General features: G+C 44.8%; 1 protein-coding gene across 4 annotated transcripts in view; it reads right to left on the reverse strand.

Annotated features, from left to right (window-relative positions):
- LOC102474151 (phosphatase and actin regulator 1) overlaps positions 1-24,856 on the reverse strand; it is a 418,994-nt gene that overhangs the window by 83,548 nt on the left and 310,590 nt on the right. For all 4 annotated transcript variants that reach the window (XM_006141181.3, XM_014590989.2, XM_027774820.1 and 1 more), the window contains one exon: positions 18,395-18,475. In XM_006141181.3, coding sequence (XP_006141243.1) covers positions 18,395-18,475 — 81 coding nt within the window. The remainder of the gene's footprint in view (positions 1-18,394; positions 18,476-24,856) is intronic.

Below are 24,856 nucleotides of genomic sequence, written 5' to 3' on the forward strand. Positions count from 1 at the left end.
CCCCCCCCACCCTTTCTCCTTTCTTTCTTTTCCATCCAACTATCCATCCATCACCCATCTCAACACTATGAAGTTGGTACCAAAATTATCCTTACTGCACAGAGAAAATGGAATACTATGAATGGTTAGGTAATTTCTGTGAAGTCACATGACTAGGAGGTGTTGAATCTAGTACATGTTGTGTGTGTCTGTCTATGTGTGAGAGAGAGAGAGAGAGACAGAGAGAGAGAGACACAGAGAGAGAGAAAGAGCGCGAGCAAGCTTTCATTTATAGTGACTTATTTTGAAATGTGACTTCCTTAAAGATGTCAAAAGAAAAATACAGCCATCTTTTATAAATAAGGCATATAGTTGCCATCATTAAAACCTCCATTTTGGGGACCAGCAGTTAGCGTAACGGCTATGTTGCTGAACTCCCATGTAGCTGACCGTGGTTCAAGTCCCAGACCTGGGGGCTTAAACTCACGCCAGGCGCATGTGCATGCATGCCCAAGATCCCTAGAGGAAGAATGGAGGAGAAGGGATTGCGGCGTGGCCATCCCCCCGGGGGGTGATATCTCGCTTTCTGTCTCTCTGTCTCTCTGTCTTTCTGGTGAGCGCATGCATCCTATAGCAAAAACCTCTCCAAAATAAAAAACCTCAATTTTGTTAACTATTAGACCTTGTAGCAAAGAATAATGAACTAGATCATGAAGTTGTAGTTACATTTAGGTTCCTGGTTTTTTTTTTAAAGTCTAAGTGAAGTGTCACAGAACGATTTTAGTCCAGGAGCATTAGAAGTGGTAGCTACATTGCATCTTCCTTGGTAATGCAAATGGATAGGATTTACACATGCATGCTTGGGAAAATTCACATACATTTTAATTTACTGATGATCACCCTGGCTATCATTAAAGCAAAATCAAAAAGTCAAGCCACTGGGCCCAGCAGGTGGCATAGGGGTTAACGCACTGGACTCCCACATGGCAGATTACCATTCGAGTCCTGGACTTGGTGGCTTGAAACTCGCGCCAGGCGCATGTGCATGCACGCCCAAGATCTGGAGAGAATAGAGGAGACGGGATTGCAGTGTGACCATCACTCCTGGAGACTGATTTTTCACTTTTTCCCTCTCTCTAACTCTCTGGTGAGTGCATGTGCTCTATAGCAAAAATCCCTCCAAAAAGTCAAGTGGCTCTAGTTAAAGCAAATAATCATCCTTCTGAAGATACAGAAGAGCAGCCTGATGCAAACATTGGCTAATTGTTTTCCCCTCTAAGACCAGAACTGTTCTTCATCTTGATCTGCGTTCTCATTTCAGGTGCACAGACATACTCTTTGACCAAAAAGGGCATCTTATCAAGTGCCCGATGAAGAGTTAACAAATACTTTCTGCAGAGGTGTCACTTTGGTGGCAGTGGCTCTAATATTAGTGAATAACCTCAGTGAGCCATGAAATAGAAACTGCTCAGTATCATCTCTTCTTTTTTAACATTCTATTTCTGCTAGAATAGAAAAAAAATAAAAATCCACCCATCTAAGGGGGCACAGCCTCTGTTTAGTAACCCACCAAGGTATCATTTGAGCAACGAGCTACAGAGCTTTGAAAAAGCTTCTATGAATCCCAATAACCTTTCGAACCACTACCATTAAAGCCACTAGCTGCTCCCGAAGTCAGTACGATGATGTGCTAAGCAACAGTTAACTAAGAAATAATTTATCTAAGGATTTCATGGACGGGTTAAAAGCTTTACACCTAAAATGTTAGAAATGTCTCCCCGGCATTTGTTGGCTTCTGCTGGAGAAATTTTCTTCAATCTGCCTGAGTGCAGGAAGCTGGTGTGATTAGATTAAGTGGCGCCCCAGGTATCATTTTACAGAATTTGAAACATACATAAAGCAAAGAAAGCAATATGCTCCTATTAAACAATGCCTAGTATCCTAGCAAGTGCTATCATCATTTGATTCTTGAGCATTTAAAAAGACTTGAAAAGTCTTATGGGAAAAAAAAAAATCACGTTTTCTTTCGCAGGGAAGAAAGTCACTGTGGTTAGGTGTGCACGCGTGTTTTATGTGTGTGTGTGTTTAAAAGACTCTGCACCATCAGGATTTAAGGCAGACATTGCAGGATTCTGGAGAACAGAGAACTATATCTTCAGAATCCATAAGTTAGAGAAACTTTCAGTTTATCTTTTATCTCTATCTGCAGTAGGAGTCGCTGGTTTATTCCCACCAGCCCAGACGCAAACACAATTTTGCAGGAGCCACGAGGTTCCATTCTGCCTGATGCGGGCATCTTTGTGACTCACAGAATCCTTCTGAGCCAACTTCCTTGAAAATCTGTGCAAAATGTATCTCAGTCTCAGAATTAAATCAATTCGGTAATACTCTGGGTGATTTATACACAGAATAGAAAGGGCCATGTTTTTGTGCTCAGCGAATCACCTTCTTTTTTTTGCAGTGTTGCTATTGTTCTGGATTTAATATCCTATTTTGATTTTCATAGGCTTTCCCCCTCTTGTTCAGAAACCTTTGCCTAAAACGTTAAATAGATGAGTTACAATGAATTCCATCACCAAAGTGGCAATGCCATTGACCTTGGGTAGCTTTTCTTTTGGTTGCACTTCCCTGTAGCTGTTTTTTGCTGAATTTGTTAGCATTTGCTGAGTCAGTGCCTTACGGTCAATAAACACTGGAGGCCACATCGCTTCCTGACCTTAGGCCCACTGGTGACCTGGGAACTTTGCTGTATCAGATGGAGGCGTCTGTTCCCGGGTGCTGCATTTGTCTGCCTGGGGTGGTTTTCCTCCTCCGCCATCTTTACACCACAGGTGTTGGTTCCTATATTCTTTCTCCTGATTAACTCTGATAGCTCTGACTGAATCCAGCAAAGACCTCCTAATGTCTTTTCTAAGGTTCTTGAAATATAAGGTCTATTTACATTTTAATTGCCCAGAGTAAGGAGGAAGTCTTCAGACTTTGGTTATGATAATGACCAACATGGACCAGGAATGAGGGCCATTTGACCTCTAAAACTTTCACTTAAAGGAAAGAGAAGGTTTTCATTTCAATGTGTAAGATGTTTTATAGGCTGGAAATTGCTGGTTGTGAGCTCAAAGACTCCAGGCTGAATGGCTCCAGACACCTGCAGAGATTTGATTATCTAAGGCCTCACCAATCAAGAATGCCCAGAGATGATCACGTCCTCTTGAACTGATCGCTGAACTGATCATGCATCCAGGAGCTCTGTCCCTAATTTTGCCCTTAAAAAGGTATGTGGGGAACATCTCGGGGAGACCAGGTCTTTTCAGCATGAGCTGCCCGCTCCTCTTCTTTGGCTTGGCAATAAAGCTGAACTTTCCTTCATCACACCATGTGCCTATTCTTTGGTTTTATAGCGCTTGGGCGAGGGAACCTGATTTGAATTCGGTAACGTACTGACCATTTCCAGATAATGACTCTGGCTTCAAAGCTGGTTGCTGAAAGAGGAGTTACCATTTTGCTGTTTCTGGGCATTCTGATATCAAAATGCAACTGGGGCAGGGAGAGAATTTAAAATAAATAGAAATGTCATGCTTTTCGTCCTCTACAGGGTGATGTCTGAATCCTGCAGAATCACGTAGTCCCGGGCCTTTCGTCATTAATAAAGTAGCTTCGCTAAGGCTGGAATCCAGGATTTTAAAAAACTCCTTGATGCTTGAGTTGGGAGAGGGAAGCAAAAGGGGTTGACCACCTCGAAATTCCAGTAGCTATTTCTCTAGCTGAACTCTTGACTAGGGCTTTCACCAGTCACATGTGGGGATTCAAGAGAACTAAAATGAAGATATGTGTCGGACCAGCAGATGTTGTAATGGTTACGTCACTGGATTGCCACTACTTGACCGCGGTTCGAGTCCCGGACCTGGTGGCTTAAAAACTCATGCTGGGCATGTGCGTACCCAAAATCCCAAGAGGAGAATGGAGGAGAAGGGATTATAACATCTCCCCGGGGGGTGATTTCTCTTTTTCTGTCTCTCTGTCTCTCTCTGGCAAGCACACATGCCCTATAGTAAAAATCTTAAAAAAAAAAAAAAAAAATTGGGAACCAGCAGTTAGCGTAATGGCTATGTCGCTGGATTCCCACGTAGTCGACTGCGGTTCGTGTCCCGGACCCGGTGGCTTAAAACTCACGCCGGGCGCGTGTGCGTGCGTGCCCAAGATCCCGAGAGGAGAATGGAGGAGAAGGGATTGCGGCGTGACCATCCCCCCTGGGGGGTGATTTCTCGCTTTCTGTCTCTATGTCTCTCTCTGTCTGTCTGGCGAACGCACGCGCCCTACAGTGAAAATCTCTCTCAAAAAAAAAAAAAAATTGTTTTTGAAAGGGTGCTGATTTTGTTGCTTAAGAGTTAGATCCCACAAGGCTGACCATACTTTGAATCCTGGCCCCTACAGCTTGCAAAACATGCTGAGAGTGTGTGCGTGCCCCCAAAGAGCGACAGCATGGAGAGATGGGGGAGAAGGGATTGCAAAGTGACCACACGCACTGAAAAATGCTTTCTCCCTCCGCCCTCCCCATTTCCTCTGATGAGCATAAGTGCTCTCTGGCAATTAAAAAAAAAAAAAAAAAACAAAAAACTTCAAGTCCATTTCAGAGAAAAGAAAAAGAAAGAGAAAGCACCTCTAACAGAGATGCTTTGATCCATTCCCAGCCCCGAGAAGCTCCAGGTAATGGACATGCATGCGCTATGCATACATGCATGGACACGCAGGGAGGTCGCTAGACACGAAACCAGAAGCTTCCCACGTGGGTCAGCCTTGCAGGGGGGACGCTGTCCTGCTGTGCCCACTGGCCCCACTTAAGAGCAGTCTTGTCACAATTTCTCTGTATTCTCTGTACTGTTTAAATCACTTTTCATCTTTCTCAGTTTGACAGCATTCCATTGGTAAGGTGAGTTTTCTTGTTTGTTTTCTAAACCCAAACAAACAAGTCCAGGTCAGTCCATTGTATAGAGTGCCCAGGTGCCATGCAGATGATTCTGTGTTGCCGAGGCCGAACGTGAACCCCCTGTTCATTTCACACACTGACTCCGAACCACAGGTGTCAGGAGATGCCATTTTTAGGTGACACATCAGAAAGGGGGAAAGATCTGACAAATGACAGTGCCTGGTAAAGCTCGTGAGAAGTCTTTGCCATAAACTTTGAGACTTTAAGTCTATGCACCTATGGCTAAGGTGCTGGACTCCCACATGGTCAACCACGGTTCAAATCCTGGACCTGGTAGCTTGGAATTCATACCAGATTGTGTGTGTGTGTGTGTGTGTGTGTCTGTGTGTGTGTCCGCATGCCCAAAATCCTGAGAGGAAAATGCAGGAGAAGGGACTGTGGAGTGGCCATCTCCCCTGGGGGGGTGGGTGATTTCTTGTTTTCTGTCTCTGCTTCTTCAGAGAGTGCCTGTGCCCTATAGCAAAAATCTCATAAATAAATAAAAAATAAATAAATCTATGCACCGGAGACACCAGATAAACAACAGGATTCTAGAAGGCTCCAACTTACATGTATTTCCTCTACTACAGAGGAAAATTTTTATTTTAAAAGATGATGGCCTTTTCATTTAAATATCAGGCTCCCTCTGCCCCCCACTCCCCGAATGCCAGAGGAGGGAAAAGGCAACCACATGTAAAAGAGTTGTTCATTTCAAGGAGCTTCTGTTGGTGTTTATAATGAAAAATGCCACCTTCCAAAGCGTTGCACTAACCTGATTAAGAAAAGAACGCCCCTCAGTGCCCTTTTCTCATTTGCTGTAAAATGTTATCTCTAGCTCCCAGCATATGATGGGAAGTGAAGGTGCATGCCGTTACACCTCCACCCGCTTCTTTCCTTGCAGCACCTGAGCCCTCCTGATCTGCTCCTCAGTGGGACTCTCCAACCCCCAGGTCCAGGAGGGACCGCAATGGAAACTACTAGGCTAGTCATAGCAGCCTCGACTAGATCGTGGCAGGTTTCTGTGTTTAGGACATGGGATCTTTAGGATCTTTAGGATTTTTGCTATAGGGCATGTATGGTTGCCAGAGAGACAGAGAGAGACAGAGAGGTAGAGAGCAAGAAATCATCCCCCCAGAGGATATGGTGGCGCTGCAATTCCTTCTCCATTCTCCTCTCGGGATCTTGGGCACACATGCACACACGCCCACTGGGAGTTCCAAGTCATCGGGTCTGGGACTTGAACCATGTAGGGGCCCAGCAACATAACCATCATGCCATGTGTTGGTTCTAGGATGTGGGACCTTTAATATGCAGACACAATGCAGCTTTATTCCATGGGAAAAGGGTTATCTTCCCTTCCCCCTCCTCCCTTCTTCAAAGGACACATTCATGTGAAATCAAACATCCTTACATCATCAAAGCAAGTGATATTGTGATAGAATTGAGATTTCACATGGCGAACCACACGGGAAAGAATGTTCTAGAAGAGGGAGCAGACAATACAAACTTCAAGGGCTAGAAAGCAAGACTGGGAGTGGGGGGATAAGAAGAGGGAAGTACAGCTGACCCTTAAACAACCCAGGCGTTAGGGGCACCAATCCTTGGCAGCCACCAACACACACAGTCAAACACCTGCATGCAACTGTTGACTTCTCTCCACCTAAACTTAACTACGCGTAGCCTACTGTTGACAGCAAGAATTATATTCTATACTATATATATATATATATATATACTACATAGTTGAGTCTTACAATAGAGAGAAAAGAAAACGCTAACAAAAATCAAATGGAAGAGATACACATACATCTCTAACAGTTTTAAGGTTATCTTATTTCTTTTATGAGAAAGTTCATGCATGCCCGTGTGAAAGACATATACATACACACACAGACACTCCTCCACCAGGTCTTACTACACACAATCCCCTACTCCCAGCCCTCCAGGGAGTCAGGATCTTGAACTTGAGGGCCCCTGTTGATTTCAGGTTGACTTGGGATCCGAACCTACAGCCAGCCATGTGGCTTTTAGTACTGCAGACTAGTATGTCCTTGGCCACACCACCATGGCTGGGCTCGCGTACAGTATTTATTGAAAGAAATCCATGTATAAACGGACTCATGCAGTGTAAACATGGGTCGTTCAAGAGTCGAGTGTAGGGACCAGCAGTTAGCGTAATGGCTATGTCGCTGGACTCCCACGTAGTCGACCGCGGTTCGAGTCCCGGACCCAGTGGCTTAAACTCACGCTGGGTGCGTGTGCATGCGTGCCCAAGATCCCAAGGGAGAATGGAGGAGAAGGAATTGCGGCGTGGCCATCCCCCCTGGGGGGTGATTTCTCGCTTTCTGTCTCTCTGTCTCTCTCTGTCTGTCTGGTGAGTGCAGGCGCCCTATAGCAAAGAAAAAAACTCTCCCCAAAAAAAAAAAAAAAAAAAAAGAGTCGAGTGTAATAAAAAGAATGTGTGAGTTCAAGCAAATGTCAGGGGCTAGAGGGTAGATCCTGAAGGGCTTTCTAGGTTGCCCCTGGGACTCAAAACTTACCGGATTGAAGTAGGGAGACACCACAGGCTCCAAGCAGTGGGATCTCATTCTCTGATTTACAGAGAACTGAGAAGGCTGTAAATGCAATACCTAGGCCTTCATTTAAAAGCAACAGAATGAGGGACCAGCAGATAACGTAATGGCTATGTCACTGGACTTCCATGTAGTCAACCACGGTTCGAGTCCTGGACACAGTGGCTTAAACTCACACCGGGCACATGTGCATGCGTGCCCAAAATTCCAAGAGGAAAATAGGGAAGGGATTGTGGCATGGCCATCTCCCTGGGGGCTGATTTCTCTCTTTCTGTCGTTCTGTCTCTCTCTGTCTTTTTGGCGAGCACATGTGCCCTATAGCAAAAACCTGTCCAAAAAAATAAATAAAGTAAAATAATAAAATAAAAAAAGCAACAGAATGAATCAATTTAAAGACTGAAAGAGCTCACAAATGAGGTTATAAGTTGCTTTAAAGTGGTAATAGGACCAGTTTTTAGAATCTGAGTCCTCATACCACCCACTGTATTGAAGTCTCTGTGAAAATATTACCTCCCCCATGAGGTCCTCCATGATGATGTTTATCTAAAAACACACCCTGTCCCCTGACTTTATCTTTCTACACTGATCCTTGGTTTTTCTTTATAATGTCATCACTCCTTGGCAATCTGTAGTGTATTTATTATTACCTGTTTCTTTTAGTAGAATGTGAGCTGAGAAGGTGAGAATTTTCTTCTTTGGGTTATCACTGTGGCTCAACACCTGGACGATTGCCGGGCACAGAGAGAATGCTCAGTACTAAACTGTTATGTGAATGAATGAATCTTCCAGGAATCAAGAAAAACTTTGTTTAAACTCAATTCTAAGTCAAACAGGCCATGAGGTTGGGAAATAGGCAAAAATGAGCCATCAAACTGCAGATTCTTGTTCACCATTGGTTGGCGAAAAATTTTTACTCGTTAGAGTGTTGATGCATCATCTTAAACATTTATGTTGCATTTTTTTTTTTCCAGTTTGGTATAGGGTTGTGTCCTTGCCAGAGGGAGAGGGAGTGAGAGAGGGAGAGCGAGAAATTACCTCTGGGGGTGGTGGTGGTGGAAGACATGCCATAATCCCTTCTCGATTCTCCTCTTGGAATTGTGGGCACACGCACGCGCGCACACACACACACACACACACACACACACACACACACACACCGGCTGTAGTCCTCAAGTCACTGGGTTGGGAATTTGAACCATGCAGTAGGCTATGTGGGATTCTGCTGCCTCACAACCACCACGCCACCTGCTGGAGAAATTACCTCTGGGGGTGGTGGTGGTGGAAGACATGCCATAATCCCTTCTCGATTCTCCTCTTGGAATTGTGGGCACACGCACGCGCGCACACACACACACACACACACACACACACACACACCTGCTGTAGTCCTCAAGTCACTGGGTTGGGAATTTGAACCATGCAGTAGGCTATGTGGGATTCTGCTGCCTCACAACCACCACGCCACCTGCTGGCCCAGTGCTGCATTCTTTACAAAACTATTATAGCCATATTATGAAACATTTGGAAAGTGGGAGGGAGAGCACTTACAACTTTATATTCCTACTAGCATCATGACTAATAGAATTCTTAAATTCTTTTTAATTCCTTCCTTCTTGGAAAACCCCAACAGGGCCTCCACACATTGATCCACCCTGGTCTTAGCTGGCCTGAATCACGAGCATGCATATGTGCCCGGTGTGCACAGGGAGGTCTCAGGACACAACCCCAGGACCCTTCCCATGGGGATCCAGTTGTGTTACCCTTATGTAACCCTCTGGCCCAGAAATTTCCTCTTAAGTAGTTTTCAAACTTTGCTGCATGCTTTCTTGTCTGCATCGTAGAGGGAGATCAATTTCCTCTGACTCTTCAATTTTTATCTAAGGTGCATCTGTACTCTAAAATTATGCAGTTCTCTACGGAAACCAATAAAAAAAATCCAGGCTGTCAAATAGCTAGGTTTCCGTCTAACACATTCCATGAAATGAGGGAGTTCCTGTGCTACTTCCTACAGACGTCTGAGACTATTCTTCTTCCTAGGCCCCAGCTCTCACTTTGGCTGATCTGAATTCATTAAATAGCTTGGGGTTTTTAACTCACTATGAAAAATAAAAAGAATTTCGAGGAGAAACTGTTCACAAAGTACTAAACTTTCAGCAATCGGGCCAAATAGTTCCGAATCTGCAAAACACGGTAGTTTATTTTTACCCTTTCTATGAACGAGTGGGGTATTATTAAGTAACGTCAATATCCTAACGAAGATTGGGAGAGAAAATCATAACTACAGAAAAGAACAAATTGCTTTCTGCTACATTAACGATGTCAGGCACACAAACAGCGTAGCTGCAACAGCCACAGAGGCTGGACCTGGAGGCTGCACGCTGCCGGATGGGCTGACAGAGTAATTACGAATCAATGCGGCAGCTGTCAGGGCCCATCCATCTCTGGTGGAAATGATTTTGCTGCCAGGTGACTGGCTACAGTCACGTGTGTGAACACGAGGAGGTGATGCACAATGACGACCCGCCAGCTGGGCCACATGGAATGACTGCTCTTAATCTATGGAATTTATCTTTGAAACTAACTACTTGAAGGAACAATTACAGTCTCATTGCTCCTTGGTGGTGGCAATAAAAGTTTGTTTTATCCACTGGAATCTCAGATACAGATAGAAGAACGAGGTTATAGAAAAGAATGAGTGACAGGAACGTGACTTGGTTAGAGGCTAAGAAGGCAAGGTGGGGGACCAACAGATGGTGTAAAGGCTACGTTGCTGGACTCCCATGTAGTCTATCACAATTCGAGTCCCAGACCCGGTGGCTTAAAACTCACGCCGGGTGCATGTGCATGCGTGCCCAGGATCCCGAGAGGAGAATGGAGGAGAAGAGATTGTGGCATGGCCATCCTCCCTGGGGGGTGATTACTTGCTTTCTGTCTCTCTCTGTCTTTCTGGTGAGCACATGCACCCTATCGCAAAACAAAAACAAAAGCAAACTCTCAAAAAAAAAAAGGCAAGGTGGAGATGTATAAGGGGAATCAAGTTTGTCTGCAGGAGGCTGGGTTCTCACTGGACATGGCATGGGTGAGACCATCTAAGGGGGGTCATAACTCTTTGTATATTTTTAATCCTCAGACAAAGGTGGCAACGATATCTACCCTTCTTCATTCTTAGGCCTGTCGACAGGTCATCCACAGTGACACATGTACTAGGTATAAAAATGTATAAAGGATGATTATGATGATAGTGAGGCTGATGATAATCACAGCATGTTAATACTTCCTGAGAATATGCAGGTTGCTAGCCATTGTTCTGTTTTCTGCTTTAATGTCATATAATTCTCATTATATTATTCATACTTTTAGATGAAAGAAACAGAAACACAGAGAAGTTCAGCAAATTGGCTAAAGTTGCACAGCAAGTTAGTACTAGAGCTGAACTTTTTTTCCCTTTATAAAGAGAAATTTTTATGAATATCAGTTTTTTTTTAACTTATAACATTTTATTATGCTGTGAACATTCGAACCCACTCTACCGTCATTCTGGGAAGGTGTGCTGAATTGTCTATGATGTCCTTTACTGTGAAATACTGTTCTAAAGAAAAACAATGTGATGAAAAACTGGACAAAAAGTCTTATAAACTACTGAGGATGGAGTATGAAAACAAAGATCATCTTTTTTTTTTTTTTTAAAGTTTTTTTTTCCATAGGGTACATACACTCTCTGGAGAGAGACAGAGAGAGACAGAAGGAAAATGAGAAATCGCCCCTCAGGAGGTGATGGCCATGCCACAATCCATTCTCCTCCTGGGATTTTGGATATTCATGAACATGAGCCCGGCGTGATTTTCAGGCTGCCAGGTCTGGGATGCACACAGCAGTTGGTCATGTGGGCGTCCAGGGCCTTAACCATTAAGCCATCTGCTGGCTCTAACAAAGAAAATCTTAACAGAGTCAATGAAAGAATTGTAATTTTCATGGAGAGGACTGTGAGAGATGAGAGTTTATAATCTGGAAAGATCTGTGGTATCCATCACAGTCCAGTTAGAGACAGGTAAAACTGTACCTAATAATAGTTCAATTAGGAAGAGGTAGAAAAAGAAAACTTACTCACTCACTGTGAGTCCTTGTAAAACCACAGTCTGTACTGTGAGGAAATAAGTCCTCTAAAACGTAAAGCAGAACAAATTGGAAAGAGATGTTTAAAAGTGAATACATGATAAAATCAGTGATTTGGTGATTTATAGGCTTTACAAAGTTCTCAATTTTAGTCTTCTTTAAACTCTTTAAAGAAAGACTCAGCTAGGTGTAATATTTTGGAATTTTCCTCTGCTATCTGGTTTTATACAATGAGTAATGGTTATAATCAATATATAAATTGAAACCTGTGGAAACAGCTGTCTCTCAAATAATTGGTGACTTTGTACTTACACCTGCTTGTGTGTAAAACAGTTGGTTCTGCATTTTTAACCTTTTTGTTGGGAAATTTAATCCCAATATCTAATGTTGTTATCAATATGTGTGGACGTATCCTTTTTGTTCCCCCAGGTGGTCTGTGTCTCTTACATCTATTTACCTCCTTTTAGTTTTCCTGGTGCAATATTCCCTTAAGCATTTCCTGAAGAGATGGTTTAGTTTTGGTGAGTTCTTTCAGCATTTATTTATCTGGGAATGATTTTATTTCTCTTTCCCATTTGAAAGGATAATCTTGCTGGGTATAGTACTCTCAGCTGAAATTGTTTTTCTTTGGGAGTTTTAAATGTCTTCCCATTTTTTCCTTGCCTACATTGTTTCAGTTGAGAGGTCTGGAATTAGCCTAATGGGGTAACCTTTGTAAGAAACTTGGTGCTGCACTCTTGCCATTTTTAGAATATTGTCTTTGATTTTTATCTGTTTGGCTATGACATGGAGAGGATCTTCTTATGTTTTGTCTATTTGGTGTCCTTTGTAGTTCCTGGATTTGGATGGCTGCATGCCTTTTTAAATTTGGCAAGTTTTCAGCTAATATATCATGAAAGAGTTTTTCTTATGGCTTTACCTTTATATCTTTGCTTTCTGGAATACCTATTATGAGGATATTCAGTCATTTAATGGTGTCAAGGAGTTCTTGTATGTTGTCTGATTTTTAATGGTTATTCTTCTGTTCTTCTTGGTATCCTGGACTATATCAGAGGTTTCGTCTTCATGGTCCGAGATTCTTTCTTCTGCTGTGGTCTCATCTCCTGTTGAGACTTCCGAAGGAGGTTTTGATGTCCTATTATTGTATTATCTCCAGAAATTCTGTTTGATTCTTTTTCAGTGTGTCTATGCCCTTATGGAGTTCCTCCTTCAAGTCATGAAAATATTTTCTCATCTTCTGGAATTGGCTATCTGTTTGCTCTTGCATCTCATTGAGTTTTATTACAACGACTATTCTGAATTCTTTTTCTGATATTTCTGTGATCTCTTGTGTTTTATCCATGGTAGGTGAGGAGCTATTATGTTCCTCGGTGGGGGGGGGGCATATCTTACTTTTCCCCTATTTCTTGGGGATCTGCTTTGAGTCCCAGTCACCCGGTGGTCTACTCAGTTCTTCCAGTGTCTACTCAGTTCTTCTGTAAAGTACGTCTCTGTAGCTGTGAGCTCCTGCACCTCCCCATGGAGGGTGTTAGCTCTGTGCCCATTTATCTCCTCTACTGTGCGTGAGAGTGTGGAATTCACGGTGGGAGTTTGGGGTTCAGATTTTCAAAGGAGAGTTTCTCTCCTTTTACTATTAGGGGTGCTGCGGGGGAGGAATTCCTATGTCTCAGAGTTTCCTGTCTTCAGGTGCTTGGTTCTCGTGCACCCAGACCTTTTCTGCTTGCAATGTTGCTACCATTGAGCTGGACAGGTAGGATGGAAGGTGGCAGACTGCTTCATGTCATGTGGGCTGTAGGGGCACCTCCCCCGCTAAAGCACACTGGGTGGGGGGATTTCTGCTGATGAACTCAGGTCAGGCAGCCTAGGCCTCCCTGTTGCTCCTGGATTGGAGAGGGGCAGAGCTGCATCAGCACACAGAGCACTTCTGACCATCTGGACTAGGCCTCACTGTTCCTTCTATCTCTGGGACTGCAGGAACAGGGTGGTGGTCCTTCATGAAACTGAAGTTAAACCCAAGTAATCTGATTCCAGGGCGCGTGCTTCCCCCTGCACACATTGCTCAGATAAGGCAATGAGACGAATATCAGCAGTGATACAACATGAATGCCTTTATCGGAAAATCCCACAGCAAACACAAACCAATATGCCTCCTCCGTGCAATGACATTTTAATTTTAGTCCCTTTCTACCTCTTCATTTCTCATCATCCATACAGGAAACATTTTTAAAGTACATTCACCTATTTCTTCTGTGTGGAAAAAGATGGAGGGAGGGAGGGAGGGAGGGAGGCAGAGAGAGAGAGAGAGAGAGAGAGAGAGAGAGAGAGAGAGAGGCAGGCACCCCTAACAGGGCCTCCATGCTCTGATCCACGTGTGTTTCAGCCAGCCTGAATCACGGGCAGGCAGGTGCCCAGTGTGCTCAGGGAAGTCTCAGGACACGAACCCAAGAGCTTTCCCATGTGGGGCTAGTTGTATCACACTACGCCACCACTTAGCCTCCGAATGTTTTTGAGAGTCAAATCTATACCAGACATTACTTGAAGCTAGGAGGATCTAGCATCCACCCCTGCAGCCCCTGTTCTCCTGGAGTTTACGCGCCAGGATACAAGTCAGCCAACAAGCAAGAGGAGAGTGGAAGAGGGTAGTGCAAAGACAAAAGGAAGGCGGGGTGGGGGGGGACAGCAGTTGGAGTAATGGCTACGTCGCTGGACTCCCACGTAGTCAACCATGGTTCGAGTCCTGGACCCGGTGGCTTAAACTCACACTGGGTGCGTATGCGTGCATGCCCAAGATCCCGAGAGGAGAATGGAGGAGAAGAGACTGCGGTGTGGCCATCCCGCCCGGGGGGCTGATTTCTCACTTCCTGTCTCTGTCTGTCTGGCAAGCATATGCACTCTATAGCAAAAACCTCTCCAAAAATAAAAAGGAAGGCAGGAAGTTGTGACAGTGCCAGGTGGAGCGAGATTGGTCCTTCCCTCTGCAGCCAGTTATTGAGTTGCTGCCACGTGCCAGCTCCTCGCCCTCGCTCTGTGCCCGCTGGTGAACGACCACAGGGGACACAGCACATCTGCGGCTCCCAGGGACGCCTCCTGCTTGTGCGGTAGCAGCAAGCCACAGGCTCCACCACGTCCTGGTGTGTTCCCCATCGCACGCTGCTCTGGCCCTCACATTAGGTCAGCTGTCCCCTGGGCTGGGTGGACCATAACCCGGGTACAAGATGGAATGGAAATACTGAATGCTATAGGACAATGCGCTCCCTACTTCAGAGGACTCCCGGGGTTTTACGGTGAGAGACATCAAGTTGGCAAGAAGAAAGAAGGGGGAAGGGAGATTTAATGATACTTATGGAAGCCCTTGGATGCTTATTACGTAATATACCTGCAGCCAGACACCTTCCACGTCTCTTGGGGAGTGATGATGGAGACAGGAGCTTTTGATTTAAGCAGCGTGGAGATTGAGGGTAGGACAAAGAGGGGTCAGGGGACTGTTCAGAAAGGAGGGCACTGGAGAAAAGTGACAAACGATGCACACTGCACACTCTCCTCTGCAATGCTTTTCTTTCTTTCTTTTTTTTTTGGAGAGGTTTTTGCTATAGGGTGTGTGCGCTTGCCAGAAAGACAGAGAGAGATAGAGAGACAGAAAGCGAGAAATCACCGCCCCTCCCCCCCGGGGGGGGGGATGTCCACGCCACAATCCCTTCTCCTCCATTCTCCTCTCGGGGATCTTGGGCATGCATGCACATGCGCCCGGCATGAGTTTAAGCCACCGGGTCCGCTGCAGTCGACTACATGTGAGTTCAGCGACATAGCCATTACGCTAACTGCTGGTCCTGTCTCTGGAATGCTTAATCAGCCAAAGAATTTGTACTTGGGTACGGCCTTACCCTGAAGTAAGATAAAGGGGCTCACCACAGATTGCTGGCCCCAGGAAGCTCTGATAATCACAGAACATCATAGAATGGGCTTTGAATGAGTCCAGCCTCACGCCTGTCTCCAGGACCCCTTTCCTCTAGACCGGGGCAAGGGCCATGCATCTTCCCACCTACGTGAGGCTGGTGATTTGTGCTAAAGAAAATACTTCAAAAATACCACTGGGAAGCCCCACGGTGAGGACTGCTAGGGGAGATGGGGCAGAGCAGTGGCATCAGAAAGGAGCCCCGGGATCTCATAATGCTCCTGCCCTGGGCTGTAATGAAGACCTGTAAAAACCTAGCAAATGGTTGCACTGGCAGAATTACAGGAGCACTTAGACTGTCAGGATGGATTCTTCTTCCCTTTTTTGGAAAAGAATTATTAATTTAATTTATTTATCATCATTATTATTATTTACCAGAGAGGAAAAGTGAAAAAGCACCCTGCCAAGTCCAGGACTCGAACTGCGGAAAGTCAGCTGGGAGTCCAGCACCTTAACCACCATGCCATCTGTTGGCTCCCATCAGGATAATATATATATATATATATTTGCTATAGGGCACATGCACTTGCGGAAAAGGCAAGAGAGACAGAGAGACAGAAAGTGAGAAATTACCCCCAGGGGAGATGGCCAGACCACAGTCCTTTACTCCTCCATTCTCCTCTCAGGATCTTGAGCATACACACACACACATCCGGTGTGAGATTTAAGCCACCAGGTCTGAGACTTGAACCATGGTCGACTACGTGGGAGTCCAGTGACAGCCATTATGCTAACTGCTGGTCCCACCTCAGGATGGTTTCTTACCACTGACTATGATGGAACTTAAAAATCTGGCTGCCACTTAACACCAGCCTGAAACGGTAAGAGGACCTGAGCAGACAAGCACTATGGATGCCTGTAACGAGACTGGAAGCGACAGTCTGTTACCTCGCTTAAAATCCTCACAGGGACGGTGTGGCCCTCCGAGCCAGAGACAGAGGGGAGGAGAGAGAAGAAACAGAGGAAGAAGACAGTAGAGTCAGCTCCTGTGTGAGTGCGAGTTAAAGCCAGATGGTGGCTCACGGATAAAATGTGACACTCAGAGAGAAGAAGCCACATGGTAAGAGCCCTGGTTCACATCGGGGACTTCCCTGACTAGCTGGCCATGCAGGTGCCTGTGATCTGGGGCCAGATGGGGGTGGATCGTGGTGCCAAGACTGTCTTGGGAGGGCTGTCTCTACCTCTTGCTCTGTCATTCTTGCTCATGGAAGAAATAAACAAACTTGAGTAGAGATGAATTTAAAGAAATTGAATACAAAACAGCAAAGCGCGTCCCGGACCTGGTGGCTTAAAACTCACCCCGGGCATGTGTGTGTGCGCGCCCAAGATCCTGAGAGGAGAATAGAGATCTTACAAAAGAGTGAAGGATACTTAGGATGCTGCATAAACCACCACATGCACCCACATTCAGAGGCAGTCATTCGATAAGCAAAAGACACATAGGCTTCACCAGCAAACGCTTGTGGTCACATCCCAGAGCATTTGGATCACTGGCATTACAAGAGAACTCTAAGAGCTTCTTGAAAAAAGTGGAATTAAACTACAGGTTTATTTTGCTGCACAAATATTTTGAAACCCATGCACAGGTTTTCCATAATACTCATTTTCCATGAAGTTTTTTGAAGACCCCGTGTATTATCATTTCAAAAACCTTACACATACGGTTATAACATTATGATTTTCTCCATTCGAAGTTTCTTTCCGTGACTGCCGAAACAAAAACAAAAGCTATTAAGAAAACCCTAGATGCTTGGGGATTTGTTGTTGTTGCTGTTGTTGTTGTTGAGGCTTTTGCCACAGGGTGAATGTGCTTGCCAGAGAGAGACAGAGACAGACAGTGAGAGAGAAAGTGAGAAATCACCTCCTGGAGGGATGGCCACACCGCAATCCCTTTTCCATTCTTCTCCTGGGGTTTTGGGCATGCATGTACACACAACCAGCATGTTTCAAGATGCTGGGCCTGGGACCAGAACTGCAGTCAGCCATGTGGGAATACAATACCTTAACCACCATGCCAGCTGCTGGCCCATCTTGTAGCCTTTTTTTTAGTTTTTTTTTTTGCCATAGGGCACATGTGCTTGCCAAAGAGAGGGAGAGACAGAGAGTGGGAAAGTGAGAAGTCATCGTCTATGGGGGACAGCCATGCCGCAGTTCCTTCTCCTCTTAAGATTTTGGGCATGCATGTACTCATGCCCAGGATGATTTTCAAGCTGCTGGGTCTGGGACTCAAACTGCCATCAGCCAGGTGGGAGTTCAACACCTTAACCACCACACCATTTAGTGGTCCCTACTTGTGAATTTTTAACATTTGTCTTGGGAACCCCCAGTGCCTATAAAAGCCCAAGAAATTAAACTGTCCCTGTGCACGTGCTGGGCCCCAGGAGACCCTAATACTACCTGCACCATGCCTGAAGCCTTATCATTTTCTTTAGCATCCTGTGGTTTGACTTCAATGCTGAGCAAAGGGGAGCCTCATTCCTCTCCTCTCACACAATACTGGTAACTTTAGCAGCACCTGCTACTTTCTCTTTCCTCCCCAGTGTTCTCTAGAGTCTAAGGGTTCCTTCTTCTTTTTACATTTATTTATCTATCTATTTTTTCTGTTGTCATTTTCAAGCCACCAGGTCCTGGACTTGAACTGTGGTCGGCCATGTGAAAATCCAGCACCTTAACCACCACGCCAGCTGCGGGCCCTGAGTCCAAGGGTTCTAATCCAGACAAAGTGGTGTAGAAATCAAAATGCAACTCCCAGAAGCATGCCCTGGGATCCCCAGCACGGCCTTTAGCCCACGAGAGCAGAACAATTGTCCTTACCTTTATCGTAGATTTCCTTCAGGACTCCTCGCTTTATCAGCTCCTCTCTGCTTTGCCTCATTGATATTTTCCTTTCCAGGGCTACGAGCAAAAGACAGAGAGGTGGGTATGAGTAGGTAACAATGTGGATTTTGTTTTCAAGCCAGAGGATGTGCACGCTTGCTAGAGAAAGAGGAGAGAGGGTGATAGGGAGAAACCACAGTCATGCTGCAATCCCTTCTGTCCATCGCTCCATCCTGTCCAGATCTGGAGCACATCATACACCTGCCTGGTGTGTTTTTCAAGTCCCCGGGGCTGAGATTTGAATCATGGTTGTGGTATCCTGCTCTCTTAACCATTAGGCTGCAGGCTGGCCCAAATTTCTATTTTTATCAATTACTCGGACTCAGGTATTTTGCATGATTAGTAACAATACGGACTAAAACAGCCATCCATCATCTTCCTCTCTTAAGCTCCTCTTTGGAGCAGCCACAGGGGAGGGAACTGTTCAGTTATCAAACAAGCCTCTGCCCTGGTCCAGCGGCAGACCTGAGTCCACTACAGACAGGTAAGGCAGAGAATGAGAGAGGGGACCTGTGTTCCTGGAACTATGGGCACGATGGGGGCAGATCAGGTAGAAAGAGGGTCCGATATGGGGAGGCAGGTGCAACGCTAGGAGGACGGTGGAGCCTGTAAGGGACAATGGAGTCCGTGTAGGACACGGCTGCGACTCCAGGGGCTGACATTTCAGTCTTTGGCACACACCCAGTTGGGAAGGGGAGCACTCATTCCAGTTCTTTTGTCAGCTTGAGATCCTACATTCAGTGAAGGCGTCCTTATTCAGTGGGAAAGAAAGCCAACTACAAAATAAGGCAAATATGATGCAGAGGAATTCAGCTGGTGGTCATTAAGGAAAGCGGTCACACACACGGGGGGTCTTGCTGTGCCTTGACCCAGCTGCCTCAGCCTTCTCAGGAAGCTGGATCCACTGGTGCATGCCAGCACACCTGGCCATTAAGGGGTGGGCTGGGAATCGGACCCGGGCCTCTCGTGCGGCCTCAGTCAGTCAAATAGTACCATCAGTCAGCACATGGTACCGCAGCTGGGTCCAGAAACAGGTAAGTCACATGGCCCACAGCGAAGTTTGACTCCTGGACCCAGATTCTTGGGGTAACATGCTAGGCACATGTGTATGCATGCCCAACATCCTGGCAGGAGGGAGAAATGGAGAAGAAGGGATTGTGGCATGACCATGCCCCATTGGAGGTGGTTCTTCACTTTCCCTTTCTTTGCCTCTCTCTGGCAAAAGTTTTTTAAAAAAGAGAGAGAAAAAGAGTGAGAAAAAAGAGAGAAAGAAAGAGAGAAAGGAAAGAAAGAAGAGAGAGAGGGAGGAAGAAAGGAATGAACAAATGAAGGAAGAAGATGGTGACCAAAGGCCCTCACTTCAGTAGAGTGGCCCTAGTTTTAATCCAATCATCTTTGGAAACTCATCTGCTGAGCACTGGCAGTCCGAGTCACTCTTAGGAAAGCCAGTTCCCCATGATCTTCCCTTAAGTTATTTTTCCCGCCTCCCTGCATGCGTGCGTGATGAGCCAGGGCTCCTACACCTCTTTGACATTGAAACATTTAAAACAAGCATCTTGAGATAGCCTCGTTCTTTTGAGCGACTGCCTGGGTTGGATGGATTTGTTTAAAATAACCAGGGCATCTTCTTTTCTGTTTTTGGCATGTATTATCTACTTACATTTTTAAAATCAAAATAAGATAGAAGCATTAATGGGACAAAGAAATGTGGTATTATCTGTTGAAGATACTTTTTAGTTTCATCAACTGGACTAGGGAGAAATGTTCACCTGTTGAAATATTCACTTTGTAAGCTAAATAATGTGATTGAATGTATAAAAGAAAATGAAATAAAAAATGTAAAAAAAATTTCACTGTATAACAATTCAACAAATATAGGAAAAAACAAGTCCTTTCCCCTCCCCACTGTTCCCCTCTCCATAAATTCAAACTTACCAAATCCTATTATTGGCCTCCTCTCTCTCATTCGCTCTCACCAGTAACACTTATCCCCCAAACACATCATATACAAATACTGCTTTTAAAACCATCAATGAAGGGTCAGCAGGTGGCACAGTGGCTAAGGTGCTGGACTCCCACATGGCCAACTGTGGTTTGAGTCTTGGATCCAGCAGCTTGAAAATCATGCTGAGCACAGGTGTGTGCATGCCCAAAATTCTGAAAGGAGAGGGGACAAGAAGGGACTGTGGCATGGCCACCCCCCCCCTCCCAGGGGGTGATTTCTCACTTTCTCTCTCTCTCCTTTCTACATGTCCTATGACAAGAACCTAAAAATGAAAAAAATTAAATACATAAAATAGAACCATAGAAATGCTTGTATGCACGTTGTCTTTTTCCCCTTTAGTGGATCGTCCCATCAGTACCACCTCATTCTTTTGAAGTACTACATGGACTTTCATGGGATGTAATTTATTTAAGCATTTGGAAACAGAAGAAATTTAAGTCCTTTCCACATTCTTAACACACGATTGCTACCGTGAGCATATTACTCCAGGCACCCATGTCAACATGTTTAAGGAAGTTCTAGAAGATACAGTTAGACACACAACGACTGGGGAAGACACGTTCTGTGTGTTCCCAATTCTGATGGAAGAAAGAAACTTTCATGTTTGATAGTTTTTCAGTATTCCTTCTTTATTAGCAGTAACAACCAAAAGATGAGAAAGCAGGGGAAAAAGCAATATTGATGTCAGCACAAGTCATTTGGTCCTGCTTAGAGCATCCAAACACAGATTGTTTAGATTTCTCTCTAAATGATCTTTCTGTTGAATTCCCTGCTCAGTGACCTTTAAATTATGTTCTAAAGTTTGAAGGGAGAGAAGCAATTGAGAAATGATGAAATTTGTAGTAGCTCACTGCAAGGCTTATACATCAGTCCTTCAAAGAGTCAACTTGCAAGTAAAATCTCTAACTTTTAATCTTTTTAAGATTTATAACTCCAGTGAAAGGGAATTTTTTTTTTTTTAAATTTTTGGAGAGGTTTTTGCTATAAGGTGCGTGTGCTCGCCAGAGAGACAGACAGTGAGACATCTCCCCCCAGGGGGGATGGCCACGCTGCAATCCCTTCTCCTCCATTCTCCTCTCAGAATCTTGGGCATGCACGCACACGCGTCCAGAGTGAGTTTAAGCCACCGGGTTCAGGACTTGAACTGCGGTCAGCTGCATGGGAGTTCAGCGATATAGCCATTACGCTAACTGCTGGTCCCTGAAAAGGAATCTACGAGTGACAAATGGAGGGAGCCTCCAGAGCTGGAGTGTGCCTGCACTTCCCATCTGGCTTTCTGGATAATGAGAGTGATTAATATAATGCAACCACCATGGCCTACAAGGATCTGGAATGAAACAATCAACCCACATTTATGCCATCTGTAGGAAAAACGCCATTTTTTTGTTTTGTTTTTAAAGAGACTACCAGGGGTCTTCAAAAAGCTCATGGAAAGCATTTAATTATAAAACAACAACAAAAACGACATAGGGATTTTATATTTTTTTTAATTAACAAATGTTTTTCAAGTTGTTGGCGAGCATATGTGCTTAGCAGAGAGAAACGGAGAGGGAGAAAGGAAGCACCCCCCTACCCAGTGGGGGACGGTCACGCCACATTGCTTTTCCCTCCGTTGCCCCATCCTGTCAGGGTTTGAGGAACGCAGCCACACGCACCCTGCAGATTTCTTCAGGCTGCTGGTTGGCCCTGTGTGGAATCTCGTTCCTTACGTGCTGACATTAACTGCTTCACTACTGGGCCAGCCCAATTTAATGAATTATTATTAGTTTTTGGGGGGCACCAAAACAACCTTCTCCTTTAATTCCTTTTTTTCCCCCACCAACTTCTTAAAGAATCCTATTTCACAATTACGCGTGTGCATGTGCGAGCATACAATATATAAAAGAGGAGAAGAGGAAGCAAGAATTTGGATAAATGAGAAAAACCTGAGGGTCGTTCATTTCGAAAGGCCAGAGGACAAATGCCAGTCGGTCTGTCATCTCGCAAGGATATTAAAGGGAAAAGCAACAACGCTGCTGACCTCAATGGCGTGTTGGAAATGGAAAGGAACGTGGGGAAATAGAACCCAAATCCGAATGTCTAGTTTTACGCAGCATTAGCGTGATAAACACACTCAAGAAAGGAGAAAAAGTCAGGGTAATTTACAGGCAATTTGTATGAGTACAAAATATTTATTTCGTGTTTCACTAACGCAGCTGTTCAAGAATGCTACAAATATCTGAAGAGTTTGCTTAAAATCTCAGTTTTTATTAAGGAAGTCGGTTTTCCATGATTTGATTACCCAAAGTAAGCTTATTGAATCACTCATTTCAAAATGAAGAAAAAAAAATTCTTCCTGTGTTTGGCAACTAAGGTCACATGATTCTCAAAATCAGAAAGGCTGACCAGTTTGGAACCTTTTTGCTTTCTAAAAATCCAAACCGTGTGGAAATCCCAGCTCCAAGAATCTGAGGTGTAAGCGTCACACATGGATCCCTGCTCCATGCCAAGTCTGTCCCATCAGCCGACTGCCCCATTACTGCAGCAGGAAATCAGGGAAAATCAAGTTGAGAACAAAATTCCTCCTCTGCCACAGGGCAACCCGACTACTGTCTTTACATAATGCTCCTAGCCAGCTTGGATAAGCTTTTCATGGCCCAGGAGGTCACTCATGAGACTGTTTATCTATGGTGACATGTGACTATATTCGAGTCATGCAGGTCAGCACTTTCTAAAGTCTGTTTTGCAGCCTAGTAACCCCCAGAGAAGTTCTGGGAGAAAAGTGTTCTCAGGACAAATGATACTGGGAACCACCACACACCACTGGAGATTGCAGGGTTCCTTAGCACACCGAAGGCCCTGGGAACACCCTCAAAGAAAGAAAGCAGTTGAACTCGGTTTAACACAGTGCTGCTCCCCGGGTCGTCAGGGAGTATGATCCTTTTATGGAGTAGCATGGGACGTGTGCTTCAAGGACAAGCCGTTGTGAAATGTTGATCTAAATACCAGGTTGTAGAAAGCAGATACGGTGCCGTGTAAGAAAAAGGCACCAGCGAAGTCAGTCAGCCCACTCGGCAGAGAGATGGTTAGACTGGCAAGAGCCAACTTCTTTCAGAACGAGTTTCCCGGTACATGTCTGACTTCAACACAACTGAAAAAATCCTAACTCTTACCATATAAAGTGAAGAAACCATGACTGACCTGGAAGATTTTTTTTTTTTGAGAGAGATTTTTGAGATAGGGTGTGTACTTCCCAGAGAAAGGCGAGAAATCACCTTTTTTTTTTTTTGAGAGAGATTTTTGAGATAGGGCGTGTACTTCCCAGAGAAAAGCGAGAAATCACCTTTCATGGGGGATGGCCGCGTCACAATCTCTTCTCCTCCATTCTCCTCTTGGGATTTTGGGCTCACATGTGAATTTTAAGCTGCCCGGTCTGGGACTTGAACCGCAGTCAGCTATGTGGGAGTCCAGTGATGTCACCATTATGCCATTTGAGGGCCCTGATCGAGAAGATCTTAATGGAGCAACATGAGCAACCACCTGTACTCCTTTGGCCTGGAAGTACTTGGGTCAGAAGAGATCTGCATTCCAGTGAACTCCCTAGATGGGCCAACCCTCATGCATTCCTCACATGACTAAAGGCACAGATTTGTTTAACCTCAAGCAGCCCAAGACCACAGAGTACTGGCCCAACATAACAATTCTGGCTTTTATGTAATTGGTATTAGGTATGGCTTCTGATGCTAGCTCAGACAGTATAATTTCTTCTGGAGTGAGACGAGTAACCCATGTTATTAGCACAGAGGACACAACTTGTTCTCCTCTTTACCATGGTTGAAGTACCTGCAGCCAGGCCTGCAGGAGCTCTACAACCGAGATGGGAATTGTGAGAAAGAAGGGAACACAGCCTCATTTTAAGATGTAAGCTCTTATTAAAAGTGGATTTGTCAGCTGGTCCTTAGCGTTGTTTAAGCTGGATCCCCTGTGGCTTGAAAGATGTGCCAAGTGTGTGTGCATGCGTGCCCCAAATCCTGACAGGACGAGACATGGAGGAGAAGGGATTGCAGCATGGCCACACCCCACTGGGGGGGGGGGCTTTTCCCCTCTCTTTTTCTGTCTCTCTCTTGTGAGGGCACATGCCCTCTGGCAATTAAAAAAAAAGTGCATTTTTCATGGATTGTACTTTGGAACAAACTAACTATAAAAGCATTTTAAGGGTCAGCTAGCTAAATATGAATACTGACTTAGTCACAGTATTAGGGGATCATTATTAGTTTTGCTACAAATGCTAATGGCCTTGTAGTTATATAGGATATTTTTCTCTTTTTTTTTCAATTTCTTTCTTTCTTTCTTTTACAGCTGTATGAAGAGATGAATATAATTTACATTAGCAAATTTTGGGGAAAGAAAGCAAG

This window comes from Tupaia chinensis, unplaced genomic scaffold (genome assembly GCF_000334495.1).
Source record: "Tupaia chinensis unplaced genomic scaffold, TupChi_1.0 Scaffold000048_1, whole genome shotgun sequence".
NCBI classification, from domain to species: domain Eukaryota; kingdom Metazoa; phylum Chordata; class Mammalia; order Scandentia; family Tupaiidae; genus Tupaia; species Tupaia belangeri.